Source organism: Salmo salar, chromosome ssa12 (genome assembly GCF_905237065.1).
Source record: "Salmo salar chromosome ssa12, Ssal_v3.1, whole genome shotgun sequence".
Lineage (NCBI taxonomy): Eukaryota > Metazoa > Chordata > Actinopteri > Salmoniformes > Salmonidae > Salmo > Salmo salar.
Genome location: NC_059453.1, coordinates 61,597,416 through 61,621,373, shown reverse-complemented (window position 1 = coordinate 61,621,373; position 23,958 = coordinate 61,597,416). Strand labels below are relative to the sequence as shown.

The 23,958-nt window shown below is 42.9% G+C and overlaps 1 protein-coding gene across 2 annotated transcripts in view; it reads right to left on the bottom strand.

Moving 5' to 3' along the window:
- Window positions 1-23,751, bottom strand: part of LOC106565449 (arf-GAP with GTPase, ANK repeat and PH domain-containing protein 1) — a 75,051-nt gene extending 51,300 nt beyond the window's left edge. Inside the window, exon 1 of one of the 2 annotated variants that reach the window (XM_014132599.2) lies at window positions 23,345-23,751. In XM_014132599.2, coding sequence (XP_013988074.1) covers window positions 23,345-23,549 — 205 coding nt within the window. In that variant the 5' untranslated portion in view covers window positions 23,550-23,751. The remainder of the gene's footprint in view (window positions 1-23,344) is intronic. The other variant, XM_014132600.2, reaches the window with a different exon arrangement.
- Window positions 23,752-23,958: the final 207 nt, after the last annotated feature.

Below are 23,958 nucleotides of genomic sequence, written 5' to 3'. Positions count from 1 at the left end.
AAATTGTATAAACTGCCATAATTTTGCTGGACCCCAGGAAGAGTAGTTGCTGCTTTGGCAGAACTAATGGGGATCCATAATTAATACAAATACTCTTAAGGAGCCTAACGTTACGGTCACGTCTACTCCCGCTCCGCGGCACACAACGTCGCTGGTCTAGTAACCCATCATTACGCACACCTGCGCCTCATCATTAGGCACATCTGGACTTCATTACTTCCCTGATTCCTCTCCCTTTATCTTGCACTCTGTTGTATCACCCATCAGGCAGTATTGTTTCTGTGTTCATGTTCAGACACTACGCTTGTTTGTTTATTCACTCTACGTTCGTTCTTATTAAACTCACCAACTGCACCTGCTTCCTGACTCCCTGCGTCTTCGTTACAAAATACTGCCTCACAAAATGGAAGCAGCAGCCAACCAAGACATCTCCCAGATGGTCGGCGAACAGGGAGACCTACTTCGCCAACACCACACGTTCTTCAACGTCTAGATCTTCCTCAAGGGGCAGAGGATCCTCTATCATGAGTCGACCCAGTGCCCCCACAACCAAGAGGTTCAAGGTTTCCACGGTTATTTCCCTGCTGACCAGGCGGGCGTTGGAGTGGGCTACGGCCGTCTGAGGAGGCGAGGAGGAACTGGGTTCCTATGATAGGTTCTTTGCTCTATTCAGAGGACTATTCGATAATCCACTGGAGGGCAGAGAGGGGGTGAGCGTCTACTCCAACTACGGCACGAGGGCCAGACCACTACGGAGTACACCCTCACCTTCTGTACAGTGTCATCATCCAGAGGATGAAATGAGCTGGCACTCTGCACCTTATTCAGAAGAGGATTGCACGAAGAGGTCCAGACTGACTTGGCATGCCTAGACGACACCCTCTCATTGGACACACACCGCGATGGCCATCCGTCTGGATAACCTCCTTCAGGATGGTCGGCACCCCCATCAACTCTCCCTCCTTCGTTGACAGTTCTGAGTCAGAGCGTAACAGCCACTCAATGTTAGTGATGGCTGTTTAACAGTCTGATGGCCTTGAGATAGAAGTTGTTTTTCAGTCTCTCGGTTCCAGCTTTAATGCACCTGTACTGACCTCGCCTTCTGGATGATAGCGGGGTGAACAGGCAGTGGCTCGGGTGGTTGTTGTCCATGATAATCTTTTTGGCCTTCCTGTGATATTGGGTGGTGTAGGTGTCCTGGAGGGCAGGTAGTTAGCTCCCGGTGATGCGTTGTGCAGACCTCACTACCCTCTGGAGAGCCTTCCGGTTATGGGCGGAGCAGCTGCCGTACCAGGCGGTGATACAGCCCGACAGGATGCTCTCGATTGTGCATCCGTACAAGTTATTGAGTGTTTTTGGTGACAAGCCGAATTTCTTCAGCCTCCTGAGGTTGAAGAGGCGGTGCTGTGCCTTCTTCACCACGCTGTCTGTGTGGGTGGACCATTTCAGTTTGTCCATGATGTGAACGCCGAGGAACTTAAAACTCTCCACCCTCTCCACTACTTTCCTGTCAATGTAGATAGGGGCTGCTCCCTCTGCTGTTTCCTGAAGTCCACAATCATCTCCTTTGTTTTGTTGATGTTGAGTGTGAGGTTATTTTCCTGACACCACACTCCGAGGGCCCTCACCTCCTCCCTGTAGGCTGTCTCGTCGTTGTTGGTAATCAAGCCTACGACTGTAGTGTCGTCTGCAAACTTGATGATTGAGTTGGATGCGTGCATGGCCACACAGTCGTGGGTGAACAGAGAGTACAGGAGAGGGCTGAGAACGCACCCTTGTGGGGACCCAGTGTTGAGGATCAGCGGGGTGGAGATGTTGTTACCTACCTTCACCACCTGGGGGCGGCCCGTCAGGAAGTCCAGGACCCAGTTGCACAGGGCGGGGTGGAGACCCAGGGTCTCGAGCTTAATGACGAGTTTGGATGGTACTATAGTGTTAAATGCTGAGCTGTAATCGATGAACAGCATTCTTACATAGGTATTCCTCTTATCCAGATGGGTTAGGGCAGTGTTCAGTGTGATGGCGACTGCGTCGTCTGTGGACCTATTGGGTCGGTAAGCAAATTGGAGTGGGTCTAGGGTGTCAGGTAGGGTGGAGGTGATATGGTCCTTGACTAGTCTCTCAAAGCACTTCATGATGATGGAAGTGAGTGCTACAGGGCGGTAGTCATTTAGCTCAGTTACCTTAGCTTTCTTGGGAACAGGAACAATGGTGGCCCTCTTGAAGCATGTGGGGACAGCAGACTGGGATAAGGATTGATTGAATATGTCTGTAAACACATCAGCCAGCTGGTCTGCGCATGCTCTGAGGACTCGGCCGGGAATGCCGTCTGGGCCTGCAGCCTTGCGAGGGTTGACACGTTTAAATGTTTTACTCACGTTGGCTACAGTGAAGGAGAGCCCACAGGTTTTGGTAACGGGCCGTGTCAGTGGCGCTGTATTGTCCTCAAAGCGAGCAAAAAAGCTGTTTAAACCCGCACCCGTACACAAAGTCATACTTGGCCTCGTGTGGCTCCAACACCACGACCCCACCACCTCCTGGTCGAGGATGGAGATCACTGACTGGCTGGGCACGCCGCCCCTTGTCTGGTATGCATTTTTGTAAATAACAACTGGTGCACGATATCTAAGGAAGTCTCGAGGTATTACTCGCCTGAGGTAGAGTATCTCATGATCAACTGTAGACTACACTACCTACCTAGAGAGTTTATCTGTATTTCTCATAGCTCTTTATACATACCACCACAGTCAGAGGCTGGCACTAAGACAGCATTGAATGAGCTGTATTCCGCCATAAGCAAACAAGAAAACGCTCACCCGGAGGCGGCGCTGCTAGTAGCCGGGGACTTTAATGCAGGGAAACTTAAATCGGTCTTTATCAGCATGTTAAATGCGCAACAAGAAGGGAAAAAAATATATAAAAAATGAAAAAATAAACTCTGGACCACCTTTACTCCACACACAGAGACTGATTCAAAGCTCTCCATCTTGCAAATCTGACCATAATTCTATCCTGATTCCTGCTTACAAGCAGAAATTAAAGCAGGAAGCACCAGTGACTAGATCAATTAAAAAAAGTGGTCAGATGAAGCAGATGCTAAGCTACAGGACTGTTTTGCTAGCACAGACTGCAATATGTTCCGGGATTCCTCCGATGGAGTTGAGTACACCACAATAGTCAATGGCTTCATCAATAAGTGCATCGATGACATCGTCCCCACAGTGACCGTACGTATATACCTCAACCAGAAGCCATGGATTACAGGCAACATCCGCACTAGCTAAAGGCTAGAGCTGCCGCTTTCAAGGAGCGGGACTCTAACCCGAAGAAATCCTGCTATGCCCTCCGACGAACCATCAAACAGGCAAAGTGTCAATACAGGACTAAGATCGAATCATACTACACCGGCTCTGACCAACTGGCAAGTGTCTTCACTGACATTTTCAACCTCTCCCTGTCCAAGTCTGTAATACCAACATGTTTTAAGCAGCCCACCATAGTGCCTGTGCCCAAGAACACTAAAGGTAACCTGTCTAAACGACTACCGACCCGAAGCATTCACGTCTGTAGCCATGAAGTGCTTTGAATGGCTGGTCATGGCTCACATCAACACCATTATCCCAGAAATTCTAGACCCACTCCAATTTGCATACGGCCCCAACAGATGATGCAATCTCTATTGCACTCCACACTGCCCTTTTCCACCTGGACAAAAGGAACAACTATGTGAGAGTGCTATTCATTGACTACAGCTCAGCGTTCAATGCCATAGTGCCCTCAAAGCTCATCAATATGCTAAGGACCCTGGAACTAAACACCTCCCTCTGCAAATGTATCCTGGACTTCTTGACGGGCCGCCCCCAGGTGGTAAGGGTAGGTAACAACGCATCCGCCACGCTAATCCACAACACAGGCGCCTCTCAGGGGTGCGTGCTCAGTCCCCTCCTGTACTCCCTATTCACTCATGACTGCACGGGCAGGCACAACTCCAACACCATCATTAAGTTTGCCGATGACACAACAGTGGTAGGCCTGATCACCAACAACGGAGGACGTCAGAGACCTGGCCATGTGGTGCCAGGACAACAACCTCTCCCTCAACGTGATCAAGACTAAGGAGATGATCGTGGACTACAGGAAAAAGAGGACCGAGTACGCCCCCATTCTCATCGACGGGGCTGCAGTGGAGCAGGTTGAGAGCTTCAAGTTCCTTGGTGTCCACATCACCAACAAATTAACATGGTCCAAGCACACCCGAAGACAGTCGTGAAGAGGGCACAACAAAACTTATTGCCCCTCAGGAGACTGAAAAGATTTAACATGGGTCCTCAGATCCTCAAAAGGTTCTACAGTTGCACCATCAAGAGCATCCTGACTGGTTGCATCACTGCCTGGTATGGCAACTACTCGGCTTCCGACCGCAAGGCACTACAGAGGGTAGTGCGAACGGCCCAGTACATCACTGGGGCCAAGCTTTCTGCCATCCAGGACCTCTATATCAGGCGGTGTCAGAGGAAGGCCCTAAAAGTTGTCAAAGACTCAAGCAACTCTAGTCAGACTGTTCTCTCTGCTACTGCACAGCAAGCGGTACCGGAGCGCCAAGTCTAGGTCCAAGACGCTTCTAAACAGCTTCTACCCCCAAGCCATAAGACTCCTGAACTCCAAATGGCTACCCAGACTATTTGCATTGCCCCCCCCCCCCCCTTTACAACACTGCTACTCTCTGTTGTTATCATCTATGCATATTAATTTTAATAACTCTACCTACATGTACATATTACCTCTAACTAACCGGTGCCCCCGCACATTGACTCTGTACCAGTACCCCCCCGCATATAGTCTGGCTATTGTTATTTTACTGCTGCTCTTAAATTACTTGTTACTTTTATTTCTTATTTTTATCCATATTTTTTTAACTGCATTGTTGGTTTGGGGCTCGTAAGTAAGCATTTCACTGTAAGGTCTACACCTGTTGTATTCGGCGCATGTGACTAATAAAATTTGATTTGATGTTGGAAGACCTGCTTTCTCTTACCCTGTGGTTCCACGTCGATTAAGATTATTGTGGTTGCCCTCCAGGCCAACATCTCAGAGGTTTACCAGGATCTCCCGGAGGTTTTCGCCAAGACCCACTCCACCGGTCTCCCTCATTGCCCTCTGGGACTGTGCCATCGACTTGCTTACAGACTCTGCGCATCAAAGCTGATGCCCTGTCCTGTCTCCACGATTCGGGAGAGGTTCCTGTCCTGAGTGCGCCCATCATACTGCCCTCCCGAATCGCTGCCCCTGTGCTTTGGGACATAGACGTGGATATCCGCCAGGCTCTGGAGAGGGAACCCGCGCCTGCTACCTGTCCTCCGGTGCACACCTACGTTCTCATGGAGGTAAGGGATCGGCTATTGACCTGTCTAGCGGCAAGGGATCTCCAGCACCACTCAATCCATCTCCGTTAAGTACTGGTGGCCCACCTTGGTGCAGGACGTCGCCCGCTACGTCAACTCCTGCTCCATATGTGCCCAAACTAAATCTCCCCGGCACACTCCAGCAGGGAAACTCCTTTCCCCTCTCCTCAGCGGCCTTGGTCCCATCTGTCCATAGATTTTGTTACTTATATTCCCCCGTCTTATGGTTTCACCACTGTTATGGTTGTTGTGGACATATTCTCCAAATCCTGCCATTGTATCCCTCTCTGATCTCCCTACTGCTCTCCAGGTCGCTGAGGAACTGTTCCAGCAGGTCTTCTGGCACTATGGCCTTCTGGAGGACATTGTCTCTGACCGTGGTCCCAATTTCATGTCGCGGGTATGGAGACGGGCAGGTGGAGAGGACCAACCAGGAGCTGGGGATATTCCTGAGGAGTCACTGTCAGGACCAGCAAGGGGAGTGGGCCTGGTTCCATCCTTGGGCGTCCTGGGGTACCAGCCGGCCCTGGCCCCCTGGACCCCGATCCAGACCCTAGCCCCTGCGGTGGACTAGTGGTTCCGGCGCACAGAGGTGGCTTTGGACGCTACCCATGTGAGGCTTCAATGCACCATCTGCCACTAGAAGGAGCAGGCGGACCGCCACCGCAGTGAGGAAACAATATTCCATCCTGATGATCGCTTCTGGTTCTCCACCTGTAACCTCCCGCTCTGCCTGACCTGCTACATCTGAGCCCCTGGTATGTGGGGCCATTCAAAGTCCTCCAGAGGGTCAATGAGGTAACTTACCGATTACAACACCCCAGTAACTAACGGATCTCCCCCTCTTCATGTTTCTCTCCTTAGGCCAGTGGTTCCTGGTCCCCTGGCTGATGCCATCCAGTACCTGGTGGACTGGGAGGGGTACGGTCCAGAGGAGCGGTGTTGGGTTTCGGTGGACGACATTCTAGATCCCAATAGCATCAGAGATTTCTACTTTCGCCGTCTGGACCGGCCCGCTCCGTAGGAAGTCCACCTGGCCGGCGTCATCCTGTAGCTGAGGGACCATACAGATAATTGTATGTTTGGGGTACAGAGGTAGTCATTCAAAAATAATGTTAGACACTATTATTGCACACAGAGGGAGTCTTTTGTGACTTGTTAAGCAAATGTTTACTCCTGAACGTATTTAGACTTGCCATAACAAAGGGGTTGAATACTTATTGACTCAAGACATTTCAGCTTTTCATTTTTAAATAATTTGTAAAAATGTCTAAAAACATAATTCCACTTTGACATTACTGGGTATAGGCCAGTGACACAAATTTAGGATGCAACACAACAAAATGTGGAAAAAGTCAAGGGGTGTGAATACTTTGAAGGGATTATATACATACAGTACTAGTCAAAAGTTTGGACACATCTATTCATTCAAGGATTTTTCTTTATTTTTATATATTGTAGAATAATAGTGAAGACATAACAACTATGAAATAATACAAATGGAATCATGTAGTAACCAAAAAGTGTTAAATCAAAATATATTTTATATTCTTCAAAGTAGCCACCCTTTGCCTTGATGACAGCTTAGCACTCTTGGCATTCTCTCAACCAGATTTACCTGGAATGCTTTTCCGACAGTCTTGGAGTTCCCACATATGCTGAGCACTTGTTTGCTGCTTTTCCTTCACTCAGCGGTCCAACTCATCCCAAACCATCTCAATTGAGTTGAGGTCGGGTGATTGTGGAGGCCAGGTCATCTGATGCAGCACTCCATCACTCTCCTTGGTCAAATAGCCCTTACACAGCCTGGAGGTGTGTTGGGTCATTGTCCTGTTGAAAAACAAATGACACTGCCACTAAGACCAAACCAGATGTGATGGCATATCGCTGCAGAATGCTGTGGTAGCCATGCTGGTTAAGTGTTGCTTTAATTCTAAATAAATAATAGACAGTGTCACTAGCAAGCACCTCCTCCTCCATGCTTCACGGTGGGAACCACACATGCAGAGATCATCCGTTCACCAACTCTGCGTCTCACAAAGACACGGCGGTTGGAACCAAAAATCTAAAATTTGGACTCAGACAGATTTCCACCGGTCTAATGTCCATTGCTCATGTTTCTTGGCCCAAGCAGGTCTCATCTTATTGGTGTCCTTTAGTAGTGGTTTCTTTGCAGCAATTCGACCATGAAGGCCTGTTTCACGTAGTCTCCTCTGAACAGTTGATGTTGAGATGTGTCTGTTACTTGAAATCTGTGTAGCATTTATCTGGGCTGCAATTTCTGAGGCTGGAAACTCTAATGAACTTATCCTCTGCAGCAGGAGATAAAACTCTGGGTCATCCTTTCCTGTGGCGGACCTCATGAGAGCCAGTGTCATCATAGCGCTTGATGGTTTTTGCAACTGCACTTGAAGAAACTTTCAAAGTTCTTGAAATTTTCCGGATTGACTGAGCTTCATGTCTTGAAGTAATGATGGACTGTCGTTTCTCTTTGCTTATTTGAGCTTTTCTTGCCATAATATGGACTTGGTATTTTACCAAATAGGGCTATCTTCTGTATACCATCACACACGCGCGTTACAAGACAAGTGATTGGCTCAAACACATTAGGAATAAAATAAATTCCACAAATTGCTTAACAAGGCACTCATGTTAATTGAAATGCATTCCAGGTGACTACTTCATGAAGCTGGTTGAGAGAATGCCAAGAGTGTGCAAAGCTGTCATCAAGGCAAAGGGTGGCTACTTTGAAGAATCTCAAATATATTTAGATTTGTTTAACACTTTTTTGGTTACTACATGATTCCATGTGTTATTTCATAGTTTTGATGTCTTCACTATTATTCTACAATGTAGAAAATAGTAAAAATAAAGAAAAACCCTGGAATGAGTAGGTGTGTCCAAACTTTTGACTGGTACTGTATGTTTGCTGTTACACTTTTCAAAACAATCAATGTTCTGTTTAGTATGTTATTTGTCCAAAACGAATTACCTATGTAAATATGTCATTTGCAGTAAAAAGAATATAAATAAATCAAATGTCTGGTGATCCTTACTTTTTGAAGTTAGGAGCACCAGTGCTACCAATTAAAAAAGTTAATTATTTATATTGTTATTATTGACTGATGTACTGCATTGTTGCGGGAGCTAGCACATAATAATTTCGCTGCACATTTTATACCTGCTGTATACTGTGCGTTTGAAAATGTAAAATTTGACACACACACACACACACACACACACACACACACACACACACACACACACACACACACACACACACACACACACACACACACACACACACACACACACACACACACGTGGTTCTGTTGAGTGTAAGGTACAGTACTTGAATGGTAAAGCATGCAAAAAACGATTTGTTAACAAAATAGATCAAAAATCCATTGAACACAACAATCAAGTGCAAACTGCACATCAAAGTTCAAAGAACTCATGAGACAAACAATCCAAACATTCCACTGAGGGGTGACGAAGCCATTGTCGTCATTCTTCTTTTATGCTGTTGTGACATTTATCAAGGCAACCACCAAGAAAGACTGCATTCCCTTTCCACTGGGGACCACGGCCCTGTGCGTTCCAACACACCATCTGCATAACTAAAATGCTGCTCTTGAGAGCCACACCACCACTCTAGTTTTGCTAATCTGATAGTTGACATGTTCTGCTTTCTGGTGTAATCGCCGGCATCAGAGTACATTCATTTTGGCCTGAGGTGTGACCTCTTTCTTAAAGGGACACATTTATATTTCTCCAGTTCTGGAAGGGAGGCTAGGCCCGGCTGTGTGACAAGGGCATTATGTGATCCTTCCATAGAGGAATTAAATCAACATTTAGCCTCCCCGGCCACATCATAATGACGATTAACATCCTCCTGCCATAAAGGGTGTGGGCGGTGTGTGTGTGTGTGTGTGTATGCAATGTTAAGTAGACAGGGGTTGGGTGGGACTTAGGAGACCCCTATGCAGGCAATCAGAAATTGGGCACATGCACATACAGAACTAATAACACTTGACTCGTCCGCAATGCAAATGGAATAATGGAAAACACATAAATGAGTGTGTAGAAATTATGTGCATACACGCCTTACACACAGACACTGCAGAATGAAACACAAACACACACACACACACACACACACACACACACACACACACACACACACACACACACACACACACACACACACACACACACACACACACACACACACACACACACACACACACACACACACACACACACACACACACACACACACACACACACACACACACAGAGAGAGAGAGGGTGAGTGGGTTCAGAAATCGAATCAGAGCTCTTGAGAGAAGATCCGGGGTGTTTCAAATTGTCCTAATTGCCTAGTAACTGCAAAATATGAGATCTGCAATAACACAAAGAAAGCAACTAGATGAGACTGACAAGTCTGCATCTGAATGATTAGGACTGGAGATAAGGATATCATCTAACTGCCACACCAGTGGAGAGAAACCAGGTGGTGTGTTGCAGTGAGCTGTGATCTCGGTCTCTTCCTCTGTGTCTCATAGAGATGGTGTTGAAGGTGAATAGTGTCCCTAATGAGGAGTGATACCTGCTGTGAGGAAAGGCTAACTGACAACACAAGGTGGAGGGACAGAAAAGATGAGATAGGATAGACGTAAGACAGAGGGGCGGGAGAGCATTTTTGAGGTGCTTGATTTAGGTTAAGTCCAGGGAGTGGTACTTGAGGAGACACTGTAAAAGTGTGTGATAAAATAAACATTGTGGGAGTAAGGCGAATTTTGAATTGTAAATTAAGTAGAGTACAGGGGAGGGAGAAAGCTGTACCAATACATGCTATGTCTGTCTCCTTGAGGAAGGAAGTGGCTTTGCAGAGAGACAGAGGAAATAGGGCCAACGATGACGAGACTCGCTGCCATGAAAACGTCTCAAGGGGCACGCTATTGGTAACCACAACGTGCATAAATGCACAATCAACCTGATTGCTCATTATATTGTCACGATTGTTAGTTCAGGGCATAGAGGTTTGTTTGACGTTAGATTCAGATACAATACTTGAATAGTAAATCCAACAACATCCTCTACCACATTTACAGTTTTACAGTTAGTAGAATTAAAGTAAACACGGGACTGGTACAGTTGAAGTTGGAAATTTGCATTCACCTTAGCCAAATACATTTAAACTCAGTTTTTCACAATTCCTGACATTTAATCCTAGTAAAAATTCCCTGTCTTAGGTGGCATCTTAGGTGGCACTTTATTTTAAGAATGTGAAATGTCAGAATAATAGTAGAGAGAATAATTTATTTCAGCATTAATTTCTTTCATCACATTCCCAGTCTGTCAGAAGTTTGCATACACTCAATTAGTATTTGGTAGCATTGCCATAAAATTGTTTAACTTGGGTCAAACGTTTTGGGTAGCCTTCCACAAGCTTCCCACAATAAGTTGGGTGAATTTTGGCCCATTCCTCCTGACAGAGCTGGTGTAACGGAGTCAGGTTTGTAGGCCTCCTTGCTCGTACACGCCTTTTTCAGTTCTGCCCACAAATTTTCTATAGGAGTGAGGTCAGGGCTTTGTGATGGCCACTCCAATACCTTGACTTTGTTGTCCTTAAGCCATTTTGCCACAACTTTGGAAGTATGCATGGGGTCATTGTTCATTTGGAAGACCCATTTGTGACCAAGCTTTAACTTCCCGACTGATGTCTTGAGATGTTGCTTCAATATATCTACATAATTGTCCTCCCTCATGATGCCATCTATTTTGTGAAACAGTTCTATTTTTGTTTCATCAGACCAGATGACATTTCTCCAAAAAGTACAATCTTTGTCACCATGTGCAGTTGCATGGCGGTGGCTATTTGCAAAGGGTGGTTATTTGAAGAATCTCAAATATATTTTGATTTGTTTAACACTTGTTTGGTTACTACATGATTCCATATGTGTTATTTCATAGTGTTGATGTCTTCAATATTACTCTACAATGTAGAAAATAGTAAAAATAAAGAAAAATCCTTGAATGAGTTGGTGTTCTAAAACTTTTGACCGGTAGTGTGTGCTGTTTTACTAATTCTGTTAAATGTGTATGTATGTATATGTATATATGTATATATATATAAACAGAATTAGTCAGGAGCCCGTAAAACAGCGCCATCTTTCATAACATACAGCATTGCGGTATGTATCGTCCAATCACAGAGCGGATACAAATCACGTGGTCTGATAATGTTGCATCTAGACGTTCCGCTAGAACGGAAGAGCGTTGCGCGAAATACAAAAACCTCAAAAATGCAATAATTTCAATTTTTCAAACATACGACTATTTTACACCATTTTAAAGATAAGACTCTCGTTAATCTAACCACATTGTCCGATTTCAAAAAGGCTTTACAGCGAAAGCAAAACATTAGATTATGTTAGGAGAGTACATAGACAAAAATAACCACACAGCCATTTTCCAAGCAAGGAGATATGTCACAAAAACCCAAAACACAGCTAAATGAAGCACTAACCTTTGACGATATTCATCAGATGACACTCCTAGGACATCATGTTACACAATACATGTATGTTTTATTCGATAAAGTTCATATTTATATCCAAAAACAGCATTTTACATTGGTGAGTGATGTTCAGAAAATGTATTCCCACCAAAACGTCTGGTGAATGACCATAACAATTTACAAAAATACTCATCATAAACAGCCATTTTCCAAGCAAGCATATATGTCACAAAAACCCAAAACACAGCTAAATGAAGCACTAACCTTTGACGATCTTCATCAGATGACACTCCTAGGACATTATGTTATATAATACATGCATGTTTTGTTCAATCAAGTTCATATTTATATAAAAAAACAGCGTTTTACATTGGCGTGTGATGCTCAGAAAATGTATTCCCACCGAAAACTTCCGGTGAATTTACTAAATTACTCATCATAAACGTTGACAAAATACATAACAATTATTGAAAAAAATTATAGATACAGAACTCCTTTGTGCAATCGCTATGTCAGATTTTAAAATAGCTTTTCGGCGTAAGCACATTCTGCAATATTCTGAGTACATAGCTCAGCCATCACGGTGAGCTATTCAGACACCCGCCAAGTTCGGGGCTCACTAAACTCAGAATTACTATTAGAAAAATTGTATTACCTTTGCTGATCTTCGTCAGAATGCACTCCCAGGACTACTACTTCCACAAGAAATGTTGTTTTTGTTCCAAATAATCCATAGTTATGTCCAAATACCTCCGTTTTGTTCGTGCGTTCAGGTCACTATCCAAAGCGCAATTCGAGATAAAAAATTCAAAATGTTCCATTACCGTACTTAGAAGCATGTCAAACGCTGTTTAAAATCATTTTTTATGGTATTTTTCTCGTAAAATAGAGATAATACTCCAACCGGACAATAGTGTATTCATTCAAAGAGGAAAAGAAAAAAACAGCGTGGTCGCGTGAATGCGCATATCCAATCTCTTTGTCACCAGGCAGACCACTGAGAAATTGAGCTACTATACTCTGCCCAGAGACAGGAGACGCCTCAATCCGCTTTCTGAAGGCTTTAGAGAGCCAATGGAAGCCTTAGAAAGTGCTACGTAACCCCACAGATACTGTAGTTTCGATAGAGAATCAAAAGAAGAACTACAAATTCTCAGACCGGCCACTTCCTGCTTGGAATTTTCTCAGGTTTTTGCCTGCCATATGAGTTCTGTTATACTCACAGACACCATTCAAACAGTTTTAGAAACTTCCGAGTGTTTTCTATCCAAATCTACTAATAATATGCATATTCTCGTTTCTGTGCAAGAGTAGTAACCACTTTAAATCGGGAACGTTTTTTCATCCGGCCGTGAAAATACTGCCCCCTATCCCAAAGAAGTTAACGAACACACGATGTCAATCGATAGCTGCCTTATCGTCCAATCACAGAGCAGATACAAGTCATGTGATCTGTGATACAAGTCATGTGATCCGCTAACAGATCACGTGACTTGTATCTGCTCTGTGATTGGACAATACAGACCGCGAGGCTCATGGTTAGCTTTGGTTTTGGTGCTCGATTTCTCAACACAAAGGTTGAAACATTCATAACCGACAGGCACTACATCAACATAGAATTGTTTTGCAATCTTGGTCTAAGTTACACAGTAATATTGCAATGAAATCACCACGGATTTTGAGGATTGAGAATCCACATCTGGAACCCCTGGTTGCAGTCCTATTCTAAAATCTTTGTCTGAATGCAACATATTGAAATGTAAATAGGGTCCCCTGGGAAACACTGACCAACACTTTGGTTCCTACCCTGTCATAACTCCTACCTGGCTTTTTCATTTTCTGCCATGCCAAACAACAATACCATAGAATTAGAATAATCATTATATGTGTATGCTTCCAACAATTCACTCAAGTGTTGATCTATATTGCAAGTCAAATTGCAATATTTGGTTTGAAAACGTAATTACATTTTCTTGCCCACATTGTGCAGCCCTACTAACCTGAAAACTTTACCACTATATCCTAACATTTGGTGGCACAGAAAGAAAGGAAAATGTATATATTATTCACTAGATGTGTTTCAAAAGTAAGTTGAATTCATATAGGCACAATGTAGGCTACATCTCAATCAATTAAAAAATGTATTTTTCTTGTGGTCCTACATTTTATGTGGAGCTCCTAACTTTTCTAAGTAAGGAGCACCAGTGCTACCAATGAAGCATGTTAATTTAGAACCCTGCACACAGAAGGTAGCAATAAAAGTTGCAAAGACATACTGTAGATGATGCTAGATATGAGGTGTTGTCTGCATTACTTTGAAGGAACATGAATGTCTGTCAACACCTCTGCAAATAGCGTTACATCTCTCTCTCTCTCAATCCGTTTGCTCTCATGTTAGTCTGAAAAAAGGAAGGCTAGTATGTATTGCTCTATGACTACTGGGTGTGCACAGGAGTGAAGCATTTTGGGTGAAGGTAAGCTAAGCAGTGAGCTGGGATATAGGAATTACACTTTCTCAGCAGAAGTGAGGAGACAATGAGATAAAGAGAGAATTAGTGTTCAGACAAGCCTGGGTCCTTCGATTTCTCTTAGTCAAAATAGCATCCCTCAAGGATGAACTATAAATAGAGCGTATCAGTTGATTCTTTGAAGCTGCGCTTCGAGTTCCTAACAGATATTGATAGAGCGTAACAACTACACGTCTCAATGCTTCATATTTATGATATATGAGCATCCATATGAGGGTATGAATATTGGGCGTGCATATTGCATATGCATTTGACTGTATAATATAAGTCCATACTTCCTTCCTTCCCTTTCGGTCAGTTTCTTCCTTAAGTCGATTTAATGGCTCGTCTGTGAATAATTTTTTTGAAAATGTCTAAAACACCATTTTCCACCACCATGCTTCCTGATGTTGCGGTGCGAGTTCAGCCGTGGTAAACAACATCACACGATGTGCAACATCTAGAAGATGTCAGAAAATGGTGATGGAAAATGTTGTTTTATTAAGACAGTACGCATATTTTCTGTGTTCTTTTCCACCGACGAGCCATTAAATCGAGTTAAGGAGGAAACTGACGCTTTTGCAGCCTGAATGGAGGATATTTTATGTATGAGCCGGTCCATGGGGAACACAATCATATTGCCGGCTGAATAACTTGAAGTCATGCCGCATTCAAAACAACTGGGAACTCGGAAATCTCAGACTTCCAACTTCAGTGCGTTCAAGACAACTGGGAACTTTTTTGCTTTGAGTGGGAAAAATTGTTTTGAACGGTCATTCAACAAACTCGGAATTCCAAATTGGAAACTCAAGCATCTTTCTAGAGGGCCTACTTTCTGACCTGAAGATCACTGACCTCATGATTTGACCTTGGAGTTCCCAGTTGTCTTGAAAGTACCATCAGACATTAAAGATGCACTATGCAGAAATCGCTCTGCCATTTTATAGTTAGCCTTATTTCAGTTTGTGACAAAACAAGCTAGTTTAGAGAATCATTATACCATCTAAACCACAGTTAAATACCTTTTCCATAACCAAAATTATTGTATTTTCAGCTGTTTGAAGCTGGTGTACAAAGCCGAAAGTAAAAGACGCAAAAACAAAACTTAAAAACGGGAAGCATAGCAATAGCGCAAATAGAACAGATATACCGCTTCTTAGAATTGCTTTCAATGAGAATGACAAAACTATAACCAGTGCTTGACTTGGACTGAAATTGGTTCCGGTACTCATTATTTGGGTGCTGGCACTGTTTATATTTAGGTGCAGGAGCTCAACAATAATTTTTAGGTAATATTCTATAAGAGGAACAGGAGCTATAGCAGTAGAAAATGTGAGGTCCCAGTACTCAGCTCCGGTGAGCTCCTGTCCAAGTCAAGCACTGTCTATAACTCACATTTCTATGTGAATTTTGTTGATTGACCATAAAGTTACATATTGCAGCTTTAAAGTCAGATGTAAGACGATCAACGACATAAAAGGAATAATAGCGTCAGGTTGGGCTATCCTTGGATTTGAGTTTAGTCGGTTAGGCCAGTGGTTCCTAAACTGTGAGGCGAGGCGTAGGCAGGGGGGGTGCGGGGGTCGTCCCAAGAGAATTCTCTCCGGTTATAGTCACAGCCGTGTATATTCCCCCTCAAGCCAATACCACTACGGCCCTCAAGGAACTACACTGGACTTTGTGCAAACTGGAAACCGCATTTATTGTAGCTGGGGATTTTAATTTAAAGCAAATTTGTGGAAAATGCTACCGAATTTCTATCAACACATTGCCTGTAGTACTCGCACTTCTAAAACTCTACCATTGTTACTCTCCCTTCCGGGATGGCGCAAAGGCCTTCCACCGCCCTCTATTAGGAAAATCAGATCATGACTCCATTCTGCTCCTCCCTTCCTATAGGCAGAAACTCAAACAGGAAGTACCCGTGCTAAGGTCTATTCAAAGCTGGTCTGACCAATCGGAATTCATGCTTCAAGATTGTTTTGACCACGCGGACTGAGATATGCTCCGGGGTGCCTCTGAAAATAACATTGACGTATACACGGACACAGTGACTGAGTTCATCAGGAAGTGTTTAGGTGATGTTGCTCCCACTGTGACTATGAAAACCTACCCAAACCATAAAGCCGTGGACAGATGGCAGCATTCGCGCAAAACTGAAAGCGCAAACCACCGCATTTAACCACTGCAAGATTACTGGGAATATGGTTGAATACAAAGTGTAGTTATTCCCCCCGTAAGGTAATCAAACAGGCAAAATGTCAGTAGAGACGAAGTGGAGTCGCAATTCAAAGGCTCAGACACGAGACATATGTAGCAGGGTCTACAGACAATTACGGACTACGAAGGGAAAACCAGCCACGTCGCAGACACCAAGGTCTTGCTCCCGGAAAACCTAAACACCTTTTTTGCGTGCTTTGAGGATAACACAGTGCTACCGACGCAGCTCGCTCCCAAGGACTGTGGGCTCTCGTTCTCCATGGCCGACATGAGTAATACATTTAAACGTGTTAACACTCTGGAGTGTTTACGGACATATTCAATCTCTCCCGATCCCAGTCGGATGTCCCCACTTGCTTTAAAATGTCCACCATTGTTCCTGTACCCAATAAAGCCAAGGTAACTGAACTAAATAACTATCGCCCGGGAGCACTCACTTCTGTCATCATGAAGTGCTTTGAGAGGCTAGTTAAGGATCACATCACCTCCACCTCAAAACATAGACCCACTTCAATTTGCATACCGCCTCAATAGATCCACAGACGATGCAATTGCCATGCAATTGCCACACTGCCCTATCCCACCTGGACAAGAGAAATACCTACAGTTGAAGTCGGAAGTTTACATACACTTAAGTTGGAGTCATTATAAAACTTGTTTTTCGACCACTCCACAAATTTCTTGTTAACAAACTATAGTTTTGGCAAGTCGGTGAGGACATCTACTTTGTGCATGACACAAGTCATTTTTCCAACAATTGTTTACAGACAGATTATTTCACTTATAATTCACTGTATCACAATTCCAGTGGGTCAGATGTTTACATACACTAAGTTGACTGTGCCTTTAAACAGCTTGGAAATTCCAGAAAATTATGACATGGCTTTAGAAGCTTCTGATAGGCTAATTGACATAATTTGAGTCAATTGGAAGTGTACCTGTGGACGTATTTCAAGGCCTACCTTCGAACTCAGTGCCTCTTTATTTGACATCATGGGAAAATCAAAAGAAAATCAGCCAAGACCTCAGAAAAAACATTGTAGACCTCCACAAGTCTGGTTCATCCTTGGGAGCAATTTCCAAATGCCTGAAGGTACCACATTCATCTGTACAAACAATAGTACGCAAGTATAAACACCATGGGACCACGCAGCCGTCATACCGCTCAGGAAGGCGACGCGTTCTGTCTCCTAGAGATGAACGTACTTTGGTGCGAAAAGTGCAAATCAACCCCAGAACAACAGCAAAGGACCTTGTGAAGATGCTGGAGGAAACAGGTACAAAAGTATCTATATCCACAGTAAAACGAGTCCTATATCACCATAACCTGAAAGGCTGCTCAGCAAGGAAGAAGCCACTGCTCCAAAACCGCCATAAAAAGCCAGACTACAGTTTGCAACTGCACATGGGGACAAAGATCGTACTTTTTGGAGAAATGTCCTCTGGTCTGATGAAACAAAAATATAACTGTTTGGCCATAATGACCATCGTTATGTTTGGAGGAAAAAGGGTGACGCTTGCAAACCGAAGAACACCACCCCAACTGTGAAGGACGGGGGCGGCAGCATCATGTTGTGGGGGTGATTTGCTGCAGGAGGGACTGGTGCACTTCACAAAATAGATGGCATCATGAGGGAGGACAATTATGTGGACATATTGAAGCAACATCTCAAGACATCAGTCAGGGAGTTAAAGCTTGGTCACAAATGGGTCTTCCAAATGGACAATGACCCCAAGCATACTTCCAAAGTTGTGGGAAAATGGCTTAAGGACAACAAAGTCAAGGTATTGGAGTGGCCATCACAAAGCCCTGACCTCAATCCTGTAGAAAATATGTGGGCAGAAGTTAAAAAGTGTGTGCAAGCAAGGAGGTCTACAAACCTGATTCAGTTACAACAGCTCTGTCAGGAGGTATGGGCCAAAATTCACCCAACTTACTGTGGGAAGCTTGTGGAAGGCTACCCAAAATGTTTGACCCAAGTTAAACAATTTAAAGGCAATGCTACCAAATACTAATTGAGTGTATGTAAACTTCTGACAGACTGGGAATGTGATGAAAGAAATGAATGTTGAAATAAATAATTCTCTCTACTATTATTCTAACATTTCACATTCTTAAAATAAAATGGTGATCCTAACTGACCTAAGACAGGGAATTTTTACTAGGATTAAATGTCAGGAATTGTGAAAAACTGAGTTTAAATGTATTTTGCTAAGGTGTATGTAAACTTCCGACTTCAACTGTATGTAAGAATGCTGTTCATTGACTATAGCTCAGCATTCAACAGAATAGCACCCTCCAAGCTCATCATTCAGACCCACGGGGCCCTGGGTCTGAACCCCACTGTGCAACTGGTTCCTGCACTTCCTGACAGGCCGCCACCAGGTGGTGAAGGTAGGAAACAACACCTCCCTACGCTGATCCTCAACACAGGGGCCCTACAAGGGTGCGTGCTCAGCCTCCTCCTGTACTCCCTGTTCACCCATGACTGCGTGGCCACGCACGCCTCCAACTCAATCATCAAGTTTGCAGACGACATAATAGGTAGTATGCCTGATTACCAACAATGACGAGACAGCCTAGAGGGAGTAGGTGAGGGCCCTCGTGGAGTGCTGCCAGTGCTGCCAGGAAAATAACCTCTCCCTCAACAAAACGAAAGAGATGTTTGTGGACTTCGGGAGACAGCAGAGGGAGCACGCCCACATCCACAGGACCGCAGTGGAGAAGGTGAAAAGCTTCAAGTTCCTCGGCGTACACATCACTGACAATCTGAAATGGTCTACACACACACAGACAGCGTGGTGAAGAAGGTACAACAGCGCCTCTTCAACCTCAGGAGGCTGAAGAAATTTGTCTTGGCCCCTAAGACCCTCACAAACTTTTAAAGATGCACAATTGAGAGCATCCTGTCGGGCTGTATCACTGCCTGGTACAGCAACTGCATCACCCCCAACCGTAGGCCTCTCCAGAGGGTGGTACAGTCTGCCCAACGGATCACCGGGGACACACTGCCTGCCATCCAGGACACCTACAGCACCCGATGTCACAGGAAGGCTAAAAATATCATCAAGGGGGGGGGGCTAAATTAGTAAATAATGGTTACTTCTCAGAAAGTATTGAGCTTTTAAGAGGAGTAAAACAATGGCCATTGAAATGCTAGCTATTTAAAATGTATCCAACAAGATAATCAATGGTTTAGAAATCCAGGGGATAAAAACACAAGTGTCAATGTATGCTGATGACTCTAGTCTGCAATCAGGATCCCTGCACAGTCTCATTGAAAATCTTGATCACTTTTCTAGCCTCTCTGGATTAAAATCGAATTATTACAAGTGTACCATATTACGTATTGGATTGTTTAAAAAAAGAGTGTTTACACTACCTTGTAGTTTACCAATAAAATGGGTAAGTATGTGAATACTTGGTAGTCACATCTCAAAAAATATAAATAAACTTACCACAATCAATTTCAATAGAAAGTTAACAAAAATAGATAAGATTCTACAACCACGGAGAGGTAAATACTAGTCTATTTATGGAAAAATCACATTGATTAACTCTTTGGTCCTATCACAGTTTACTTACTTACTAATGGCACTGCCTACTCCAGACGACTCGTTTTTTTAATTCATATGAGCAAAAAATATTTAATTTTATTTGGAATGCTAAGCCAGACAAAATTAAACGTTCCTATTTATATAATGAATGTGAGTTTGGGGGGCAAAAATTATTAAATATTATAGCTTTAAAACCTCTCACTAAAAGCTTCACGCATACATAAGTTATACTTAAACCCAAAATGGTTCTCCAGTAATTATCAAGAAAGGCTCATCCTTTGTTAAAAAAATTGCCTTTATACAGATTACAACTTCTCATTTCCGACTAATTGAAAATGAAATTTTGTTTAAAGTATTGCCTTTTCTTAAAAAAGTCATTCAAAGCTGGTTACAATTTCAGTTTTATCCTCCAGAAAAGATAGAACAAATATTACAACATATGTTATGGTTAAACTCAAATATACTGATTAATAAAAAAAAAAATCTTTATGGATTTTTAACATTTTTATTGTATTATATTTATTAATAATATTATGAATAGAAACGGAGGAGTTGTCACATATGCAACTATCAAAAATATATGGGAATATCTGCTCAATCCAAATTTACAACCAACTGATTGCAGCATTACCACAAAACTGGAGGAGGCAAGTGGAAAAGGGAGAAGGTAGGGAACTTGTTTGCCTGCCATATATTAAAAGACACAAATTGTCTGAAAGGAACTGGCATAAATAGAAAAACATACCAGTTTCATTTGAGGACAAAAATGTTAAACAGCTGTGCCATACTGTAAGGTGTGCATACTGGCGGCAGAGAAGTCAGACGCAGGAGAGCAAAAACTGTGTTTCCAACGGCGCAGTTTAATAATAAAAACCCACCGGAAAACAGAACAATCAATAAATGGGTACAAAACCCGACGCACACCAGACATAACGTGCACAAGCACTTACAATAAACAATACCGGACAAGGACATGGGGCGGAACAGAGGGTTAAATACACAACATGTAATTGATGGAATTGAAACCAGGTGTGTGGGAAGACAAGACAAAACAAATGGAAAATTAGAGGTGGATCGGCGATGGCTAGAAGACCGGTGACGTCGACCGCCGAATGTCGCCCGAACAAGAAGAGGGACTGACTTCGGAGGAAGTCGTGATACATACAGGTAGCAAAATAAATGGGAAGAGATATTCGATGTACCAATTCCATGACACATGGTTTATGAACTGGTACAAAAAACACTTGATTCAACACTTCAAGTGTTTCAATATAAATTATTATATAAAAATTCTTGCCACCAACAGAATTCTATATATGGGGCATACAACAATCTCAGCTCTGTAGATTTTGCTGAGAAGAGACAGAATCAATAGAAAATGTATTCTGGTATTGCCCCTATGTAGCTTGTTTCTGGTCACAGGTTCAGGAATGGTAAAAAAAAAAAAAAAGAAGTCACAACATGCACGTAAAATTAACCTTACAAATAACGGTATTGGGCGATTTGGAAAGAATAGTCAGTCAATAAATAATATAATAATACTCGTAGGAAAGGTTTTCATCTATAGCTCACAATCTGTGGATACTATATGATTAGAATGGTTAAAAAATTATGGAAACATCACAGCTAAATTGAAAAATACATGGAACGTGGAAACCTATGGTTTATGGTGATAGGTGGGATGGGCTGAGAGTGGCTGAGGGTTGGGATTAAAGAGCTTATGTTTGGTAATGTATTATTATGTGACTGCTTTATATAAAAGTACCATGTATGTAAAAGTGTATGTAAAATGTGTATGTGAAATTAGATTTGATACCTATTTATACTTGTCAGAAATGTCCAGATCAACTAGACCAGGTTTCTCCGATCAAATAGCCTAACCTAAATGGCACTAAATCAAATTTTATAAAAATGCTGTCATGTTATAACAGAACACCATATCCTAAAAGCAGGACAGGTCAAAGTAAAATAGACAATACGGAATGGACAATCACAACTGTTGTGTAGGAGTTTCACCCCATTGTCATGATCAGTTGTTTAAAGTTGATCATAGCGAAAAATAAAATACTTCTGCATTTCCCGCTGTGTAAACACATTGCAAATAGGCTCACGATAACTCCTGATAAAGTTGGGTAAATTATATTAAATTACCAAATGGATTAGTCACAGGAATTAAGACTAATAAAGCCAATGCAATGGCCTGTTTTACAAATGGTGGGCCTATAACATGGATTAGCATTGATAAAATTCCATTGTGGCAGACATGGTAGGCTATACCCAAGTATGCACAAGCCAACGTCTATTTTTGGTCCTGTCCGGATATCGTTTCTTGGTGTTTTATAAACGGTAGACAACAAAACATTGATGGGCATTCATAAAATTCAATTTCAGACAACACTGTAGGCTACACCTCAGTAAGCATGTACCGATGCCTACACCTTTTGGACGTCTTTTTTTGTTGCAGTTCCGTACCGGCGTTGATTTCCACCGACATTGGTTTTTGTTCCGTCCAGACCAAATCTGAACCAATCATAGACGTCTATTTTTGGTTCAGATTTTGTCAGGTCTGACCAGCCTTGATTCGGCCCAAACATAGACGTCTACAAATGACTTATTTTCTACTTTTATTCAGAACCGAAAATGAACCCAATTTCAACATCTGGAAAATATGTACTTTCAACGTCCTGAAAATATGCCTTTTCAACATCCTGAAAAATAAGTATTTTAAACATACGGAAAATAGATTTTCACCTTTCATTCAGAACGTAAATTGATCTTAACTTAAACGTCTGAAAACGACACGTTTTAGAAGTCATTTCAAGTAATTTTGCTTACTGGGACTATTCTAGTTTTGCTGGGGGCGCAGGACGTTCTCCAGTGCTTGAAGGGGGACCCGAGTGAAAAGGTTTGGGAACCCTTGGACTAGGCTAAAGGGACATATATAGCCTATCAAGTTGCCAGCACTTTGAAATGACGTTTTAAAGTGGTGTATTTTAATTATAGGTTGGCTATAGTTTGATTTGAATGAAAATGCGCCCACTATTTGTAGGTTGTCAGGACAACTCCTTGCATGATAAACTGGGTTGGGAGCCAATGGCAGGCCATGGGGCTAGGCCTATTGAATTGCTTACCTTGGATGCTGTGAAGGTGAACGTTTAAACCAGAGCGAAGCTGTAGGTCGTCTACTCTCTCCAACTGCTTAAAAAGTTTGGCAAAGTTGTTCTTTACAGTTTCATGGCGCCGTACCTCGGTCCGAATTGCATTGGAAAGCGCTAACTTGTTGCTGCTGTTCATATTGACACCTGTCTCTGGTGAATACATGCGCGAGATTGACATTCGTTATCCATCTGCGCGCACTTCTCCAAACAGTTAAACCAAAGCTAATCGAACCTATGTATACAGTTTAAGAGCTTCTGTCTGCAAAGTAGCCTACATCATCAATCAAAAAATACTTTATTCATTTGAGCAAATTTCTTGTTCCGTTTGTGCCTGACAACGTCTACTTCCTTGTTTTAAAGAGCTGCAAGAAGAATGCTGATGAGTCGGTCTCGTTTTGTCCTCTGAAAAAAATATGACACCTCATGGAGACAGTGTTTCCCACTGGCCACAGACGTCAGTTCAACGTCTAATTTTGATGTACATTTGGTTGAGTTGTGAAATCTCCCCCCAAAAACACTACTAATCACTATATCAACAAAATGTCTTTGTTGTTGACTTTTTGCCAATCCAATCTGTTTTCCACGTT